This window comes from Neolamprologus multifasciatus, chromosome 3 (genome assembly GCF_963576455.1).
Source record: "Neolamprologus multifasciatus chromosome 3, fNeoMul1.2, whole genome shotgun sequence".
NCBI classification, from domain to species: domain Eukaryota; kingdom Metazoa; phylum Chordata; class Actinopteri; order Cichliformes; family Cichlidae; genus Neolamprologus; species Neolamprologus multifasciatus.
The window spans coordinates 17,151,357-17,165,417 of record NC_140441.1 but is presented as its reverse complement, the minus strand read 5'-3'; the positions used below and the strand labels follow the sequence as shown (position 1 = coordinate 17,165,417).

The following is a 14,061-nucleotide window of genomic DNA, read 5'->3' as shown; positions in this document are numbered from 1 at the left end:
TCTGATGCCATCTCAGCCTCACAGAAGCTAAAATGTGCTTTCAGAAAAATTAAATTGACTGCATTGGAAAAAAAAATCATGTGAAAAATATATTTAAAACATAAAACGTTATATCGAAGTGTTTAGTTTTAAATACAAATAATTAGTGGGTAGATTATGTTTACCAGTATATGCCTATGCTACTGCATTGTTTGGCGAACGGATATACTGAACCACATTGTGAAAAGTAAAAAAATAGAAGTAGCAGATTGTTTATATAAATGAATGGAAGATAATTATGCTGCTGATTGCTTGTTTATAAGCTGCAAAATGTATTTGCACCTATGTATGTTTAAGAGACCCCACCATTGCTCCTTTGTCTATAACATAAATGCACTACAACACTCCTATTAAGTGCATAATTAAAAATGTACACACAATTGTTCAGCTCAATAAACACCCATATAGTAAAAGAACTATATAATAACTTCATTGTCATTGAGGTTAAGGTTTACCTGTACTTGTAAATTAAATTCACCTGAAAAAAAGCAGGAAGATGATATGCTGCGGGGGAAAGTGGGGGCTATTTCACATTGATATTCCAGTGCCGTCAATACATTTACACAGTTATTTATCAGACGTTAAACTTCTAATCTTATTCTTTCAGCTGCTGCCTTATTCACATCACATTCTCACATATCATCACAGCAGATGGATCTACATAATTGATTTGGCACATATTTTTATACCAGATGCTCTTCCTGACATTCATCTGATAAATTAGATGTTACTGTTGTCAAATTATAATACTTTGTGCCTTCACTCACCTCTTCACTCCCTATTTGTTCATACACCACTTTGCATTTAGTCATTAGTTAGTATGAAAGTCTGGCTTTCTTCCATGGTGTGTTCTTTTGTCCCGTCACCCTCTCCACACCCCCAAACGGTCCTCCTCCTCCCTGAGCCTGGTTCTGCAGGTTTCTTCCTGTCAAACGGGAGTTTTCTCTTCCCACTATCGCCAAGTTTTTGCTCATTATTGGATCGTCTGATTGTTGGGGTTTTCTCTCTGTTATTGTAGGGTTTTTTTACCTTACAGAGCAAAGTGAGGTGACTGATGTTGTAAAAAATGAATAACTGTCCCAGGGGTTTGTGGCTCTTCCTGGTCTCAAATGAATGAAAATGGTGCTAATCACTACACTGTGGAGCCATTAAATCTTAACAGTAAACTTGACTTCATCAGTTAACGTGCTGTAAAACTGATGCCAAAAACACTGCAATTTGCAGATATCAAGAATGAGTATTCAGTATTTGCTAAATTAGATGTTACTGTTGTGAAATTAAAAGGATAAGGTTCTTTTGTAAAGTGTTCTAGGTGAACAAATGCTACAAATCTAGTCTGATGGTATGTGGTTGCTAGGCAGCATGATGATGTCATATTATCTGATACAGATGAGAACCTTCAGAACCCTAAGATGCACCTGTGTGGCAGTTTTGGTCGGTCAACTTGTGATTGCGTGGGTGGAGTTTGCGGACAAGGAGTATAAGCATGTCTGCATACAGTCCATTTATTAATCCCAGCTCTAACTGTACAGTACGTAATCTAAAACACTATAATAATAAAGCGCTATCTGTGTCCAGTTCAGTTATCCAAGGTCAACGTGTTCAACTCACGGCCAGCCTGAGTGTAAACAGCACTGCAGCTGAACTGAACTAAAAGCTTTCAGACCACTGAGACCATACCTAGAATTAAGTAAAACGACATCATGCTGCAGTAGTCATCTCGGTTATGTATAGCACACTCATCCCGCGACCTGAAGTAACACTTCAAAAAATTCCCAGGGCAGCCATTACCGCTTTCCAGGCTTCGTGTGCTTCTCCTCCTGTGGCCTGCGCACCGCAAATGATCTTCCAAATGAACTCACAGAGGATTCTCGTGAATGTCACGTAACCTGTTTGCCCGTGGCATGAGGGGCCTGTTTGCTTCTCCCGGGCGAGTAAGTGTTGTGATACAGTCAGGCGTTTAAGAGGTACAAGAGGTTTTGCTGCTTATCCCTTCAGTCGTAAAGCCAGGCTATGATGGGACACGATGAAGTGTATTTACGAGTGAACAAAAGTCAGTAAAGCTACTGGGAGTGACTTTAAGATATGGAACAATGCACAAGGGCATACGGATATGCAAAGATGACGCCGTGTGATTTATGAAAACATGCGCAGGATACACAAAAAAATAAAAATAACAGAAACACACTTTGAAGCGACTAAAGCACCCCTGCAAAAGGTTGCTGTAGCAGATCTAATGCTAATTAGCACCATGACTCAACCTCCTCTATGACAGTGAACTGAATATCTTCACTGCTGGTTCCACAAAGCAGACACTTAATGATGTCGCCTTGGTCCCTGGGAATTTGTGATAGGAAATTTTAACTACTTTCTAGCACATTACAGACATTTAAAACTGCTGCTAGCCAGCTTCCAGTGTTTACATTTAATTATAGCAACTGTAGCCAGAATTTTAACATGACCTTAGAGGGAGGCAGAGGGAGAAACAAGAGAGTTCATTCATGTCACTGAGCCAGAAAGCTGACCTTGTTCACTTCATCTGTGCCAATACCTTATCCCTAACCCCAACTCTGACCCGTGTCACTCAGAATATTTAATTCTGGTTTTGATGTTAAATTGTTCTCCGAAGTCTTTGCAGTCATGAAACAAGGAATAAAAACTCAGTCAGTTTTACTTTTCTCCAAAATAGAGTCACCACCTATGTTCACAACCAAGGGGTTAATTGCCATAACTCCTTAACTCCATCACTATTTGTGGAAAAATGTGAGAATTTTTGTTTTGAATCTGAATACAATTCTGGCTCATATGTCAGTAATCACAATATTAACACAAACATATTATCACATTCAGCTGCAGACTGATAGCAGGCTGATAGCAGGCAGTGAAAGTGCAAGCCCATTGCAAACGGTCACAGTAATTTTGGTCCTGCCATGGTCTCCAACCACTGTTTTCCCCAGTGTTACTGTAGCATAAAATACAATGATTGCCACTCTTTCAAATCTTTGCTTTCTTGGTTGCTATGGTGATTTCTGTCTTGGTTCAGACGGGAAAGAAAATTCAGTTGAAATATATTACTTACAAATTTGTGCACTCTCACACAAAAGAACTTGACCATTTATGTCCATGAACATGAAAAACCAGCTGCCTTTTTGTGACTATTTCACATGTTGTTATGAGACCTGGTTGCTCAGTAACACATATTGTTATCTCCTGTTTCACTAAAGCATACACCTTGCCCAAATTAGTTTTCAAACATGTAAGTTTTTCATATGTGCTGTGACAGCCATGTGCTAAAACACTTTTCTGTGTAGGTTAGCTAGTTTTATGGCTAAAAACAAGCTAGGTTAGCTTAGCCCAATGTACTAGGCAGTGTTGCCAACTTAGCAACTTTGTCGCTATATTTAGCGAGTTTTCAGACCCCCTAGCGACTTTTTTTCTAAAAAAAAGTCGCTAAAAAAAGACGTGAAAGACATTACAAAAAACAATAATTGCTAAAAGAAATTTAATTTGTAGTTCTAAATAAATTCTAAATGCATTTAGGACGTTTTTTGCTCACTTTATGTCTCGTCCACGATGTTATTTCTCTCTCCAGCAGCGTAGGTTACAATTACGTTAGCATGACCAATTATGCAAATTAGGTGATGACATCATTTAGCGACTTCTTGCGACTTTTAGGACAACCAATAGCGATTTTCCTTACTGAGGAGTTGGCAACACTGGTACTAGGTTAGATTGTTTATAACCCTTGTGTTGTCCTCGGGGTTCCCATACACTTGTTTGCCATACACCTAGTGGTCATTTTTGACCTGAGGACAACAAGCTAGGTTAGCTTGTTTTTAGCCACAATTTAGGATCTCCATCTCTTTTTTTCCTCTCTAAACAGCGGGATAGATGATGAAGTTACATCCTGCAAAACAATATTAAAAATAAACCAGCAGAAAACTCATAATGTGATAAACTCTTTTTCTTTTGGAGTCTAGCTCAACAGGAGCAGGTGGGCAGGAGGGCAAATTAAAACTTGCTAGCAGCATTTATGCTACTATGATCTCCAAAGATTTCATATTCATTACTTAATGATATTAAGCCATTCAGCCTGTTTAGTTCAATTACAAATTAAGAGAGAAAAAAGACGAGTAATATTTCTAACACTTCCCAAGGTAATCTTTCTTCCCTTGAACAACTGTTCTGCTTATTCCCCTCTTCTAAAATGACTTGCAACACTAATAAGAGCTCATGCTAAACAAAAACTAACATTTGAAAATTAAAATAAACATAGTAATTTGGTAGAAAGCATTATGTTCATGTGAGTATCATTAATCAAGGTGTTTTAAACTTGGTTGTGTGGATTGAAGACCACAATCCCTTTCCCCTATTGCTAATAAAAATCCCCAAAATTTGCAGTACATTGGGCCACCAAGGGCCAGAAGCTGAGACGTTCCAAACACCCTATTTTAAATCAATGTGGGCTGCTAAAAAAGAAGAAGAAGAAGAAGAAGTAGCTTATTTTATTTTATGTGCTGAGGCTGTCAGGTCGTCCCAATACACATAGCTGTAGATGACATTGATTCACCTTTCATTTGGAATTCTGCCAAGCATTCAGCCATTGATTTTTCAATAGTAGGCAAGATATGAAATGTGCCATTTTATATTATCACATCTCAGCTACTCACATGCTGTTGTTCACACGGCATGCAGGTGTTTCTACCCCCCCTACACACACAAGCAAACATCCACACAGGCATGTGTCCTCGCTCACAGACGTGAACTCACACATACACGGCTGCTTGTAATGACACAACACGAGCCGCCAGACAACAGTTTTCCAATACCATCTCCTCGACCAGACGGCTCACAAATGGACACTTGTCCTTATCAGTGCAGCCACACTGTTTCTGCTCTACCTTTCCTTCCTCAGTTAATACTGGTTTAAAAGACGCGGAACGAAAAGTAGACCACACAAAGCAAAAAAGGTACACTTAAACTTATTCTTCATTTTTCTGTCTGCTGTAGAGTTAACATTAACCATGAGAGAGGCCAGAACTGGGAGATTTAATATACTGTATGCAGCTAAATGAAGAAATGAGGATATAGGCTACTGATTTGCATTTGCTGAAATTCATTTAAGCTAACAATAAAATAAATCAGCTATGGATGAAGCGATTAGGAGAACTGGAACGTGGTAAGAGCTGGAGGAGGTTGACGTCAGCAACAAGGATACCTCCAATCACATGGACTGGCCAATGAAACATCCCCTGGATGTGTCAGTACATGTATGTTTTCAGCCTCTTTTAACCTGTGAAACACAAAAATGATAACAGCACGTATGTATCATTTAATCTCAATTTAAAAGTAATTTAAAAACTGTGCGGTGCTTTCAAAAGAAACTTTAAGCACTTACAGTGTATACTGAATCTTCCTGTAGACGCTCCAAAGTACCCTATTTTAAGAGCTGTGAGCACATGTCAACACTTATTTTGTAGTTAGGGAGGTAAGCAGAAAACCTTTAGCAATTAAAGATTTCAATCTAAGGTCTGATGGCCTAGCCGGCAAAATCAATATACATTTGTGGCAGGCAGAGAATATTCTCACTTGGGTAAACAGTGTTAACAAAGCATAATGTTGGACTTCAAAACAAAAATCGAAAGAAACCTCTATCTCTGCATGTGTCACTAAACATCTGTGGCACGAGTGTCTCAAGCCAGTGGGAACAAGCCACTGCTAATTCCACAGTGCATTTTGTGCCATGTGAGCACGTCCCTGGTCAGCATCAGGGCTCGTTTATAAAGTGGATAGGGGCCCGGAGTCACATCTTCAGCACATTTCATGAACTCCGCGGGGACTGCAAATGCCAGTCAATGTCACGCGGCAGTGATGTCCAGAGCACTTTCGGTCATATTTCCAAGTAAAGAGAGCCATGCTTAAACATACGGGCTTGCAAAAGTGCTAGAGCTGAAGCCCCCTTCATCCTTTATCTTGCGACCCGAGATCCTGGCTGTAATAAGAGGAGCGCCACATCTTTGGCAATTTCTCACGATGACTCAGCCATCCATCACAGTTCCAGCTCTGTGAAAATAGGCTGAACTCCCCCCACAGTCTCCCTGCAACAGCTTCTTTACATGCAGGACAGAGTAAAATATAATAAGCACACATGGTGAGACAGAAATAAGCCTTGGTCTGTTTATCACATGGTAATTTAATGAGTTCATTACCCCAGTGGGAATGTCTTCAGCTCCAAAAACTTGCATGTGAAGAATCTGTTAATAACTGTAGTTATACAATCTTTAGGTTTGGTTTAATCAATTATTCTACAGAATCTGCAAATGATCTAAGTCTTAATTTAATGTTCACAATGTCACCTGTCTGTTTGTAAATAGTCCAGTGAAAGAATATGAATGTGCATTAAGTTTTACTTTCAATATGAACATTCAATCAAATGCCTCTTTATAATGAAAAATGAAACTTTAATCATTATCAGCATCTGCTGCTGGATGCAGCTGTTGTCTCCTTATTTTTACCCTTTACTTTTCCAACACACTGATTGGTTCAGCTAACCGCCGCAACCAACAGAGCCACATCAAATTGTAGGCATCCACAAACCAGCCCTGCCAAGAGAGCTGAATTAAATAAGAGATAAAAGGATGTTGTACATTTACTGCAACAAGCTAACATTTTTCGGTTCTGTGCAGTTTTATTTCTTTATATAGCACCAATTCACAAAAAAGTCACCTTAAGTAGCTTTATATTGTATGGTAAACACCCTACAGTAATATAGAAAAAACCTCATCAATCAAACGACCTTCTATGAGTAAGCATGTGGCAACAGCGGGAAGGAAAAACTCCCTTTTAACAGGAAGAAACCTCCAGCAGAACCAGGCTCAGGGAGGGGCGGCCACCACCAGTTCGGGATGAGGGGAGTAAGACAGAACAAAAGACTAATGGTTACTATTGATTATATGGAGAATGATGTATAAATACATGGAGACTGAAAATAAGTGAGTGAATGAACAACAGTCACATCGGGGGATCATGGGAAGCCCCCAGCAGCCTTGGCCTATTGCAGTGTAACTAAGGAAGGATTCAGGGTCGTGTGATCCAGTCCTAACTATAAGCTTTTTCAAAATGTTTTAAGCATAACCTTAAAAATAGAGAGGTTGTCTATCTGCCTCTCCAAACTGGGAACTGGTTCCCCAGAAGAGGAGCCTGAAAGCTGAAGTCTCTACCTCCCATTCTGCTTTTAAACATCCTAGGAAGCATGCTATGAGGGCTTTGGTATAAGATGGGGCCTGATTATTCAAGACCTTGTATGTGAGGAGAAAGAATTTTAATTAGACTCTGGATTCAACAGACAGCCAATGAAGAGAAACCAATATAGGAGAGGTTTGCTCTCTCTTTATTATCCCTGTCAGTGCTCTCGCTGCAGCATTTTGGATCAACTGAAGGCTTCTCAAGGCGTTAATGATGAATACCGAATAACAGCAGTCCAACCTAGAAATAGTAAATTCATCCTTAATTGTCAGGATCACTCTGAGACAGGATGTTTCTACATATATACATACGAAAACATTTGTTTATGCTAGCTAACAAGCTAAGTGTCAAAAACCGATAAGCCGACAGTGCACGGGAGATGCATGTTTCTGAATAGTTTATCCCCAGCATGGTCAATAATCGCTCCATGGCCTTAAAACATCCCACTTTCCCTCATGTAGCTAAAAATCTGATCGATATCAAAGCATCATTCAGTTCCTTGACACACTCTGACAGATTTCAGTTTCCTCTTGTGGTATGTTTTTATCTGATGCTAACATTTGTTGGTTTTGTCACACGAAACAAGCTGCAAGCACACCACCTATACACAAGCAGCACACACAGAGCCATTAACATCCATTAGGAGTTGTGTTTTAGGCCAGCTAATGTAAGTCCAATATTTACTTATAGTTGTTAACCAAATCTCGAGGGTATGTGTGGCTTTTTAGCAACTAATGGCTCTGCTGCTTTCAAAAGCTAGTTCTTAACTCTTGGTGTGCTGTTTGCTGCAGCACAGCAGAGTTTTTCTGAAGAAGAAAATGACCAAAACTGCAGAGCTGGGTAATAATCCTCTAAATGAGTCACTATGAGCAACACCATTTTCACTACACCCAATCATCTGATCTGATAAGCAAAGGAACGGCTGTATGTTTGTTTGCCCAACACTTTACCTAACAAGTATTTCTTCACACTTGGAGTGTGTGTATTGCCGAGGACCCAAGGAAAGCACTGTTACGTCGTCTGGATGAACAGTGGCAATTTCAGGTATAGATGTAACCACCTGTCATCATCCACTGGTTGGTGAAATCCTGTGGGGAAGCTATCGCTATCGTCATCCTGGTGTTTTGAAACCAGATGTGACAAGCCAGAGATGAAAATCTCCGAGAAGGGACACATATAGCAACTTGTCAACTGGATTTTAGGTCCTCCCTAAAGAATCCCCTACTTTAATTTTTGACTCTACTGGGGAAAAAATAAACCTTTGTATTTGGTCAAACCTGAAGCTAACAATATAGATCATGAAGTAAGTGTCCATTGAGTCCATCTTCTCATAGACATCCATAAAACCAGACTTCTGTTTTTAAATAAGATGAATCATCCCCTGCTAGCCATCAGTAAGAATGCATCTCCGTATTGGCTTCACTTTTCAGACATTCGAAGGCTACAGTCATACTCTGAAAGCCATCTCTGACTAGAGGGGGAAACAGTAGGTCCCACAATATGCAACTGCGAGCTCAAACTGAAGAAAATGCCTTCAGAATGTTAAAAATATGAGATTTCATTGCACCAGACGACCATTTTTGATTTTTTTTTCTGTTATAAAGCAAATAAATGTGACTCATAGGCCTAAAAACATGCACATTTCCTTGCTGAAGTTCAAATTGAGCATCCAAATAGGGAAGAAAGATGATTTAGGTGACTTGTTGTTGGTGGCAGACGGGCTGGTTTGAGAATTTCAGAAGCTGCTGATTGTCAGGGATTTTTCCCACACAACCTTCTTTAGAGTACAGAGAAAAGTCAGAAAAAGAGAAAATATCCAGTGAAAAAAACATTTTGATGCCAGTGATTAGAGGAGACTGGCCAGACTGCTTTGAGCGGAGAGAAAGACTGTAAATCAAGTAACCACATGTTAGAACCAAGGTATGCAGAGGAGCATTTCTGAAAGCACCAAAACATCGAACCCTGAAGCAGATTAGCTACAGCTGCAGAAGACTGCAGTGTCTGCCTCTCCTATCGGTTAAGACGAGGAAAAAGAGGCTACAATTCACACAAGCTCACCAAAATTAACGATGCCTGGTCTGAAAGAGTCCCAGAGACTTTCATGGTGTAAACAGCATGAAAGCATGGACCCATCCTGCTACGTATCAGTGTTTCAGGTTGTTGGTGGTGGGGGATATTTTCTCTGCACTTTGGGCTCCAAAGTATCAGCTGAGATTTATTTAAATGCCACAGCCTACCTGACTGTTGCCATGTCCATGCCTTTATGAACACAGTGTACCTATAGCTGCTTGATGGCTGCTTCCAGCAGGATAACACACCATGTCAAATAATCTTAAACTGGTTTCATGAACAGAACAATGAGTTCCCTGTACTCCAATGGAATAGAGCATCTTTGGGATGTGTTGAAATGAAAGACTGGTGTGATGGATGTTCGGCAAACATATCTGCACCAACTGTGTGATGCTATTGTGTCAATATGGGCAAAAAACTCTGAGAAAGGTTTCTAGCAGCTTGCTGAATCTGTGGCGTGAAGAATTAAGGCAGCACTGAAGGCAAAAAAGGGGGTTTGAATCAATAAAAGCAAGGTGTACCTATCAAAGTGAGTGCATGAGTCATCAACGCACATGTAAGCAACCTGCCATTACCTAATGTCCTACTGCCTCAGTATCCACCTTTATCTCATTAAATGCTCAGTTTTCAGGTTTTCAGTGGGACTTAATTGTCTCTATGTGTGATCTCACAGATGTCACTCTGCTCTATGATCTCATAATAATGCCACAAGTTCAGGTAAGAGTTGCTTAACCTTTAAAATCAAATATAAAACAAGCTAAGGTTGACTAGACGGTCATTAAGGGTTTTAGCCTTTTTGTTTCTTTTTTAATACAAAAAAGCTCTTAGTAAAGTCCACCCAACAAATCCTGTCCAATATGTGTATAAACATCGACTGCCTTCAGATGCTACTGTTACTCAGAGGTAAGGCTGCTCACTTGTTTTCAAGCGGTCTGCGGTCCACTTTACTCTCACAACTCCAGCGCAGCTTATCAATATCACATCAAGCACACCGTATCTGTAAAGAATCCATTGGTTACAACAGCAATGATATTGAAATATTTATTACAGCTTATGAAACCACTGCTTCTATTATAAAGCAGACCAGAGCATACAGAGCACATCCACTGTTGCCGGGGCCAAAACTGACTTGGCACTAAAATGGACAGAGGGCTAATGACGAATACGAACTCAGAAGTAAGAAAAGACTCGATCGTTCCGTTATTTGGAGGTCTTCGGCTGTTATCCATACAAAAGTGTCCCAGGACTCAGACAAAACACCAGCACGTTTGTCATAGCTACATGATAAATCTTAATCAGTAATTTATTTGTTGGCAAACAAGTTTCACTGTTACAACAAATATTAGTTATGAGGTCATTCAACTCGGAAACCAATACAAAAAAAAAAAGAATAAATAAGAAGCCAAAATTATAGCCAATAAGAAAAACTTCTTTTTGCTGCTAAACTTGCTCCCATCCTTTATTACTGTTTATTTAACAAATAAATAAATAGATTTTCTCCTTGAGGAAGAAAAAGAAAAACACTTCCAGTTTTTCTCACTTCAAAAGCTCTTTCTTTAATAAGTAAAACAGCCATCTTTCTTTTCTTTTTTTTTGCACAAGTGTCTAGTGCTCATCAAGGTTCAATTTGTTCTGTTTCTGAGAAGCACAAGCGTTTTCTGAATGCCAATATAGATGCAGGATGCACTATAAACCTTCTGAGGGACACCTCATGATTAAATTGGACTGATTCTGTCTCCTTGACAATCTGTGAATCAGAGTTCTGCTATCTACACAGTAAAAAAAAAAGAAAAGGAAAGAGAAAACGAACCAGGCGAAAATAATAATAATAATAAAAAAAAAAAACAGACCTGAAAAAGAAAGGTGATTACGGTTCACAAAAATGCAGCACGGTAAGTGTGTTCTTGTGGTATTTTTTGTGTGATTTTGCTCCTATTTCGATGGTCATTTCTCAGAAAGTGATAAAAGAGAAAGAGAAAAAAACAGACTGGTACCAAAAGCCCAGAAGGGCCAGCACAAGAGAACAAAATTGCTCCTAATCACTACATTTACAGAGACAAAAGGGTTCGCTTAGAACGGGAAAAAAAGCATACTATTATGTGCAATGCTAGTTATCTGTACAGTTACATAGAAATATCTCGCAATTCTCTTATTAGTTTTTTTCTCCCTCTTTTAACAACTGGAATTACAGTAAAATCAAAGAAAGAAACAAAAACAAACAAACAACAACAAAAAAAAAGAACAGTTATGCTTAAAAGCATACAATCAATAATTCCTTTATGGTAACTGTCCAAAATGTATCTGTGTGTGCGTATATGTGTGGTTTTTGTCTTTTTTTTCATTGAAGGGACACTTCAGCAAACAAAATGTGCTGCAACTCACCAAAGAGGAAAAAAATCTCTCAAAAAGTCAATATAGATACAGAAGTATAATAAAATAGTCTTTTTTTTGTTTTTTGTTTCGTTTTAATTCTGGTGAAGTCTTCAGTTTCAGACTTTAGGGGTATGCAGTTCCTGTAGACTGTCAACACTATATCTCTGAGACCTAAAAATCCTGTGTGAGTAATTGTCTCTTTTCACAACGAGACAAAACACGGCAAACCACACAGGGTTTGGGAGGCGGCGGGGATGGGGTGGATGTGGTGTTGTGGGGTGTTCGGTGTGTGGGTTGGGGGGCGACGAGTGGAGGAGAGGGGGCACAACATCAACCTTCTGCAGTGTCTAACTAAATAGAGTCACATATTAACTGCCGACGACGCCCCCCACCACCGCATTTGTAGCAATTATTATCCTGCTTATGGTCGGTAACAGCGAGGGTACAGTTCCTTCCTCCGCCTCAGTCTTCGGGACACAGAATAAAGAGAATAAAGGCTACCACCACTACCACCAACGACTGATGGACCAAGGGCACACGGGGGAAGAGTAGAGGACTGCGAGAATACAATGGGCACGGGTGGGAGGGGGTTCGGGCCTATAGGCTGGTGACTAGGTGCGAGGGCTCCTGCTGGGCCTCTTCTGGAGATAGATCCTCTCTGTTGGGGGGAACAATGAAGCCATCGCTACTGCCCCGCCCTAGCTGGTAGTAGGAATGCAACTGATGGAGGTGGTTACGTGAGCCCAAGTTGGGCATGCTTTTGTAGTAAACGTCGTCCGAGCTGGCCTCCGGGCTCTTGGCATCGCCGCCCTCCTTGGAGCCGTCTGCCGATTCTCCGGACACGTCGGGCAGGCCGGGCAGCATGGGCATGCTGGTGTAGAGGGAGTCTCTCTGGTGGCTGGGCGACGAGCCTTCGTCCTCAGTGTGCTCATTGGTGAGTAAAGGGAAGAAGCTTTCGCTGTTCTCCTGGGGGATCCTCCTTCGAGACGAGGAGGAAGCGCTGGCGGACGAGAAGGGGTGGTGAGGCAGCGGCAGGGGTGGGGGTGCTGACTGGTGGAGGTGATTGTGAAGGTTGTCCACCGCCTGCAGGGATGGGGGCGGCCTCTGCGGCAACAGCGGGGCGTTCGACTCCTCGCGTATCAACTCCAAACCGAGGCCTTCGTCGTGGTGGGGGACAAAGGTGGAATGGTCATCAAGGCCCAGTGCGACATTCATGCCCATCCCTACGCCCAAGCCCATCCCGTAGCCGCCGTCCTTGCCGCCATTGCTAACATTATTGACCAGCTTATTCATGAGGTTCCGATTCTGCTCGCTTGAGCGCTCGTGGGAATTGTTGAGGTAGGAGGGGATGTAATTGGAGGTGAGCTCTTTTAGGATCTTCTTTTCCAGGGTCGTCTCCTTGTGGTTATAGCCCCGATCAATGATCTGGACGCAGTCACTCATGTACTCAGCGCTGGCAATGCTATAACTGTTGCCATGGTTACCATTCAGTGGTAGAGTATCCATGACACTTGTATCCCGGGCATTGTTCAGGATTCCCTCTGGAATGACAAAGATGAGTAGGGATATAGTAGCTGAATGAGAACAGTGAACTCTTGTGAGACATAAATGCTGTTTTTATCAGCAGCCATCAAATCACCAACCCTCCCAGTTCTATGAAATGCACTCGGACGTAAAGGCCTGGATTAGCATTTTTAATTAAAGCACACAGTTTACAGTAAAATCCTATGAACTCACACTTACCTTTTTTAAAAACTGTATTTAATACCAAGACTTACTTCATTTTCATGAAAATTAACAATTAAATGATGGCAGTGATGAAGACATTGATGCATGTGCGATACCAGACAGCACCAAACTTTGAGCACGGCACAAAAGCACAAAACGCGTGCAGGCAGAGACAACGGACACATCGAAGCCATGCAATTAACTCTTAAAAGTGAAACACAAACCGGAACACCAGTTGTAGAATTTGGATCCCAACCATTGTAGAAACAACATTGTAAAAATGCATGGGGGGGTGGGTATATATGTGTTATCAATGTGAACATAACTGATACTTCAAAGTAAAGCCACACTGGAAGGAAGGAGGCTTTCTGTTCTTTCTGTTGCATGGACATGAAGCTTTCATAGCTTTATCAGTTAGCCAAGTCCATGCTATCAACATCAAATCATATATTTGAAGATAATTCAAACTACCTCAGACAAGGCCATCCAGCTCGTTAAAGTGTCAAGCTCGCAGTCTGACCTCTTGAAAATTTGACAAGATGCACGTCTCAGACTTCTAAGGAAATTAGCCTCATAAAAAAATCTAAATATATATCTATGTACGTT

At 40.8% G+C, this 14,061-nt stretch overlaps 1 protein-coding gene across 12 annotated transcripts in view; it reads right to left on the bottom strand.

Annotated features, from left to right (window-relative positions):
- Positions 1-2,562: 2,562 nt before the first annotated feature.
- LOC146521807 (adhesion G protein-coupled receptor L3) overlaps positions 2,563-14,061 on the bottom strand; it is a 281,489-nt gene continuing 269,990 nt past the window's right edge. For 10 of the 12 annotated variants that reach the window (XM_085144243.1, XM_085144224.1, XM_085144236.1 and 7 more), the window contains one exon: positions 2,563-13,268. In XM_085144243.1, coding sequence (XP_085000369.1) covers positions 12,325-13,268 — 944 coding nt within the window. In that variant the 3' untranslated portion in view covers positions 2,563-12,324. The remainder of the gene's footprint in view (positions 13,269-14,061) is intronic. The other 2 variants (XM_085144267.1, XM_085144270.1) reach the window with 1 other exon arrangement.